General features: G+C 32.9%; 1 protein-coding gene across 1 annotated transcript in view; it reads right to left on the bottom strand.

Moving 5' to 3' along the window:
• The window catches only part of LOC103605925 (transcriptional protein SWT1-like), a gene marked incomplete at its 5' end in the record, with an annotated part of 59,566 nt that overhangs the window by 16,719 nt on the left and 35,961 nt on the right, over positions 1–6,886 (bottom strand). Inside the window, one exon of the mRNA XM_008590525.1 lies at positions 2,804–2,868. Within this exon, the coding sequence (XP_008588747.1) occupies positions 2,804–2,868 (65 nt within the window). The remainder of the gene's footprint in view (positions 1–2,803; positions 2,869–6,886) is intronic.

Raw genomic sequence — 6,886 nt, 5'->3', positions numbered from 1 at the left:
TGGGGGGTTGAAATCCGTTGCCCAAAAAAAAAAAAAAAAAAAAAAAAAAAAAAAAAAAAAAAAAAAAGAAACTCTGGCCTCCATGTTATCTATAGTAAACTTTTTACAGTTTTAAAAATATGGCTAAGGTTGGAAGATGTTATATTTTTGACACAAATCTTTAAATGTGGATTATTTGTAAAGATCTATAAACAAGAGTACAACTGATTCATTTAGTCTGAAGATTAGTCTGTTCTCCCCCAACTACAACAGATTTCTATATGCCCAATGGTTTTAGATTTTCTTGGAAAATTCATTTTACCTCAATGAGTGAGTGAACTTTCATAGTTGTGTTGTAACATTTATGTATGACTATCAATCTTACTATCTTGATATCATCAAACAAATTTACCAATCTAGAGTTTTAACAGTAGAAGCATCTTGATAGTTAATTTTGTCACTAGGCCTGTTTCTAAAATCCTATAGCCACACATGTACATCTGTAAGTTAAAAATAGCAAATGAACTATGATTTAGTGATAATTACATAGCAGTGAAAATAGTTCTGCTGTAGCTCTTGTTTTGAACACATGAATTTGTTCCAACACCATTGATACATTAAGGAACAACTAGAGCATAACACAAATTTTGCATTTGCTTATACATGAGTTTGGCAGTGAGAAGCACTAGATGAACAGAGAAAACTGAAACCAGCAAATCAAGTTACTTAGGGATACAAACACCTCAAATATGTATCAGCTACCTAAGTTCTCTGTGTGTGTTATGAGTGACATCCACTCACGTTTGGTGTTAAAACTTTACATTCAATTTCAGATAACCCTTAAGCTGCAACCCTTCCAATAACCACTTCCACAAGCAAACCTCAGGTCTTTTTTAAGGTAAAATGCCAGATTTATTATAGCATTATGTATTTCTTAGCCATTTAACACATATAAAACTGTGACACCATTTTTATTAGGCTCCTATCTTTTTTTTCTATGTGTCCCTGATGAAGTTTCTGTGCCCCTAACCTCATTTTTTCCCATAAGCCCTGTGGTGTGGTTTTTATTGCATGATTTTGTATAAAGCAGTGCTGATATTTAGGAATGCATATGTCATGTTATAATAGAACTGACTGTAAACGAACTACTGCTCCATGCATCAACGTGGATGAATCTTGATGATGAGTTAAAGTAGACTATGGGGGAGTGAAAGGGGGAGTGAAAGGAGGAGTGGAGGGCAACCCTGAGAGGGTTAAACAGATTTTTGCTCCTCATAAATTTGTGTGCCTGGGCCCAGAATTAGAGGCCTGTCTTAGTCCATTTATTATAGGCTGCTATAATAAAATGCCTTAGACTGGGAAGCTTATAAACAACAGAAATTTATTTCTCATGGTTCTGGAGGCTGGGAAGTTTAAAATCAAGGCACAGGCAGATTTGGTGTCTGGTGAGGGCCCTGTTCCTCACAGATAGTAACTTCTATGTGTTCTCACATGGCAGACGGGGCTGGCTAGCTCTTTGAGGTCTCTTTTACAAAGGAACTAATCCTACTCCCAAAGACCCCACCTTCGAATACTATCACAGTGGGAATTAGGTTTCTTTCTTTTTTCTTTTTTTTTTTTAATTCTCATTGTTATTATCTGCAGTTTTATTTTTGGTTCCTTCTTTGATCCATGAGTGATTTTTTTTTTTGGCAGCTGGCCAGTGAGGGGATCCAAACACTTGACCTCAGTGTTATAGCACCACATTCTAACTGACTGAGTTAACTGGCCAACCCCTGGAATTAGGTTCCAAAGTATAAATTTTGAGGGGACCATAATAAAGGTTTCACAACCATACCAAGTACACAAGAATCAGATTTATAATACTTCTTTTTGTTATGTATGAACACTATAAACCAAATTATTTTGAAAAAAAAAAGTATATAGTGTGATATCACTAAGTTCAAAATCAGGCAAAATAAATCAACATATTTTTATTGTACATAATATTTAGCAAAAACATAAAGAAAGGGATGAGAATTATAAACACAAAATCCTTAGAGAGAGGATGGAAGGCGAGATGAGCTGAGGATGATAAAGTTCTATTTTGTTATCTGAATGGTAGGCATATGGGTATTCTTTACACTGGGTGTTCTTCAAAACATGGCCTGGGACCCCCTGGAATCTAAGACTCTTTCAGAGGGTCTGCAAGGTCAGAGAAGTCAAAGCTATTTCCATAAGACTAAGATGTGATTTGCCTTTTGTACTTTCATTCTCGCAAAAGTGCACAATAGTTTTGCAGCAATACATGACATGATTATGACAAGTGGCTGAATGCACAAGAAGTGATGAGAATCCAGTTGTTTCTATTAAGCCAGACATTAAGAGATTTGCAAAAATGTACAACAATGCCAGTTTTGTCAGTAACATTTTTGGTTTGGGAAAAAATACTTACATAATAATATGTTACTTAATGCAGTTATTTTCAAAAGAATTAACAAACATTTTTAAATTCTCAGTTCTAAGTTCTAATATAGTAAATGTACATAAATATGACCCACATAAATAAAAGCTCTCTGGGGTTTTCAATAATTTTTTCAAATATAAAAGAGTCTTAAGGCCAAAAAGTTTGAGAATACTTTAAACCTTATAGCCGACACACATACACATACATAACACACACAGCTTTTGAGTGTATGAAATATTTCATATTAATAAAGGTTAAAAAAAATCATAGTATAGTGAAAAGACATAAAAAGAACTCTTCACCACCACCACCACCAAGTGATGCTGTATATGGTAAAAGCTTGTTACAATGGTGTATCTATGTATAGACGTGACTTACCGATACTCAGTCTGAGAAAAACAATCATAAAGCTCCTGGGCAGTAAACTTGACACTTTTATTTATCTGAAAAGAACCAAAATATAGTTTCAAAAATACACATTAAATCAAATAAGTGATGAGAGCACAATTAGAGTAGCCCATATTCTGAGGGAGCACAATCTCAAGTTTCTATTTATTATGTAAAAAAGGACTAAACATTAAGAAGTTCAGTGACCTTTATGCTAACACTGAACTATAAATGTAAAAATATTAGTCCTATTATTACAATTTAATCTGTTCATAGAACCAGTAGAGGTGCGATAGGCCTGGATGTAGTAAAGATCACATGGACAGAAAAAACCATAATAAGGTTATAAACTATGGAAACATCTATCTGATATAGGAAAAAGTTTGATTCATAGACATTTTCTGAAGAAATGTTATTTTTCAAATCAAGGTCTATGTATTTAAACTAATATGTTTAAGTTACTAAATATTCATTATAATTCTGAGGCATCATTTACAATACCATTAATATAAAGTCCTTCATCACACAAAAACTAGTTGTAGCAAATATATGGAAGACACAGTAAAGAAATCCTTTATTTCTTGAATCTTACTACTGATTTAGGCTATACTCTATTTATGTGAAAGAAAAACATGAGAACTTGTAGAGGAAAATTCTTTTTATCAGTTAACTCAACAAATAGCATAGTGTCTAAATTTTCAGAAATCTGTAACTAGTGGAGGGAAATTCATTAAGAGTACCTTCGATTCAATTTACTTTTAAAAATATTTTAAGTGTTATTAGCTGGTATGCATTTTGTGGTGGGGAAAAATGTTCCTATCCTCATTTAATTAATACTTCTTGAAAGATTCATATCATAAAGGTCTTCTATAGAGTTCAGGGCATTGCTTATTTGCAAAAATTCCATGACTTTCTTCAATGTTTTCATAAGTTCACCATATTTGTGTAGAAAATGTTTCATTCACTGAATGTTAAAAATATATAGAGTTCAAACACAATATTAGGATTATATATTTATATGTTTAATGTTATTTAATTATATGTAATATTTAATATTATATTTAATGACTTTGTATGAAATTGGTATATAATTTACAATAATTTTTAGGTAGTTTATAATTTTTATTAAAAGAATCTTCATCTTCTAAAAATGTTCTAAAATATACATCTAAACTATCAACCAGTTCAGTTCCTGCTTCTTTAATGGGACCTTTGTTCCAAGGGCCTTTGATATTCTACTATTGCCCCACATGCCAGGACCTACAATGTATTCAAACTTAGGCCATCAATTGTCAACACATTGCAAAGGTTTGATCAGAAGATGGAGGGAATAATCTGTTCTCTACCAACTTTTGAGAAAATCCTTGAGCTAGATATAATATAAATACAAAATAGTTCCTTAAGCTTTTAATAGACTTTTTTTTTTAAGTATCTAGATTTATCTTCACTTTTAAAAGCAACCATCCACATACTCTTGGACATTTATCCCAGAATACAGCTGGAGTATAAAGGTGACATGGCTCCAGGTTACAGCAGATAACTTACAAAGTAAGCAGTTAATTTATTAATAAAAACTAAAACACAAATTCATAATAGGTCTAGCCTAAAATAACTTGTTTCATCATATTCATTAATTTTGACTACTAAGATATTTTTACTTACCAATATTGGGACATTTAAAATTACACTGTTAAATATCATCTCCATGGTTAAATGTACAATTTTAATTTCCAGGGAATAAATAGCTAAAAGATGTCTTTGTCAGTAAACATTAGAGTTGTGACTATAAAATGGATTGTGGGGTTAGTGTCATTATTTTTTAGCTGTACTACTCACAATAAAAGCCGAACATTAGAAATGGCTCAACTATTTTTAATTCTTAAAAATTCAAGAACAAAGGCAAAGGTTAAGCATAAAAATAGTCAAACTTCTTAAAAGATTTAGATGGTCCTATCACTATTTATGATATCAGATAAATATCTCCAATGTAGTAACTGGTGTAGGGGAAAAAATTTTGTTAAAATAAATGATTTTTTAAAATCTGAGAATCAGATCCACATATTCTTATAAATAATAAATTAGGAATTTTCTTCCAATAATCTTAGCAATAGGAGTACTAAACCCAAAAAGACTCATGCCCCAGAATTTTCCAGGATATATGATTTTTAAATTGTCCTATAGTTTCCACAAATATATTTTTGTTAGACTCAATGTCTCAATTTGAAATTCACAAAGTATGATGAATTAATTATATGAATCATCTCAAAAGAAGAAAGTCTCTTAATAATCACGTAATATAGTTATAAAGGACTAAGGCTGATTTTTAAAAAGCACATAGGGACACCATTCTTTGCAATGTCTCAATTTGAAATTCACAAAGTATGATGAATTAATTATATGAATCATCTCAAAAGAGGAAAGTCTCTTAATAATCACGTAATATAGTTATAAAGGACTAAGGCTGATTTTTAAAAAGCACATAGGGACACCATTCTTTGTTTAAATAAGAATAGGTAACACTTATTGAACACTTACTCTGTGTCTGGTACTGTTTGGAGCACTAGATTATGTTATTTAGTCTTTACAGAATAACTATAATTTATCTACTGTTGTTATTCCCACTGTACAGATGAAGAGGCTGAGACAAGAAGAATTAAATAACTCTTCCTAGATCATACAGTTAATAAGTGAAAGAACCAACACTGGGTGGTTTGACCTCAGAGTTCGTGTTCTTAATCACTAAGTTCTTAATGGAAGATGTAGCATACGAAAAGTTAAATAATGAGTGAACCAGGAATAAAAGTGAAGAAATATATTTAAAGGAGTTTGACTCCATAAGAAATGTGAGCCCTGAATATATGTCTTTTCCTTCATTTAGAATGGTTTAAAACCTAAAATACACACACAAAATTGGAAAGTAGGAATATATAGAGACCATGAGCAAAGAGCTTTAAGCAAACAGAAACTGAAAATCAACAGAATTGGATTAGCAATGATGAGGAAAGTGGGCAGGTTAGTTTACAAAATACACTGGGACCTCATTACAGCTCTAACTCCAGGGTCTATGCTGCTGCTATGGAGGAAACTAAATTATAGCTTTCCTTTCCAGTGGTTCTCAACCAGAGGTGGTTCTTCTTCTCCCGAGGCCCTCTTGGATATGTGAATTGGGTTGGGTACATTGTTTGTCACAATGACCAGATAGATACAGACATCCTGCAATGCTCCACAAAATGAAGAAATGACCTGTCCAAAATGCCAAGAGCACCCCTGAAGAGAAACAATTCTGTGTTGGAGGAAGTGTGTTATTTTAGGACTCTATTAAATTTTTACTTAGAGAGCAAAAGAAAAAATTGAATATGTCACTGGTGCGGAAGTAGGGGAAAGAAATGCGGAGATGCAGGTCAAAGGATAGAAAGTTGCAGATATGTAGGATGAACGAATCTAGAGATCTAACATACAACATGAGGACTCTAGATGATAATATTGTATGTATTTGAGATTTTTGCTAAGAATATGTTAGGTGCTCTTGCTATACACAAAAAGGGGTAACCATATGAGATGATGGATATGTTAATTTACTTGGCTATATTAATGATTTTACTATGCTTTGTATATCAAAACATGCTGTATACCTTAAATATATACAATTTTTAAAAAGGGGGAAAATACGTCATGAGCAAACTTCTTTCTCTAAGGAAGATATACAAATGGCCAACAAACATATGAAAAAATGCTCAACATCACTCAGCATCCGGGAAATGCAAATCAAAACTACACTGAGATACCATCTCACCCCAGTTAGGATGGCTAAAATCCAAAAGACGCTGAACAATAAATGCTGGCGAGGTTGTGGAGAAAAAGGAACTCTCATACATTGTTGGTGGGACTGCAAAATGGTGCAGCCTCTATGGAAAATGGTTTGGAGGTTCCTCAAACAGTTTCAGAGAGATCGACCATATGACCCAGGTATTCCACTGCTGGGAATATACCCAGAGGAATGGAAATCATCATGCCGAAGGGATGCCTGTACTCCCATGCTTATTGTGGCACTATTTACAACAGCCAAGAGTTGGA

This window comes from Galeopterus variegatus, unplaced genomic scaffold, assembly GCF_000696425.1.
Source record: "Galeopterus variegatus unplaced genomic scaffold, G_variegatus-3.0.2 Scaffold6181, whole genome shotgun sequence".
Taxonomy (NCBI): domain Eukaryota; kingdom Metazoa; phylum Chordata; class Mammalia; order Dermoptera; family Cynocephalidae; genus Galeopterus; species Galeopterus variegatus.
The sequence above is the reverse complement of the archived record's forward strand: the minus strand, read 5'-3'. Positions and strand labels throughout refer to the sequence as shown.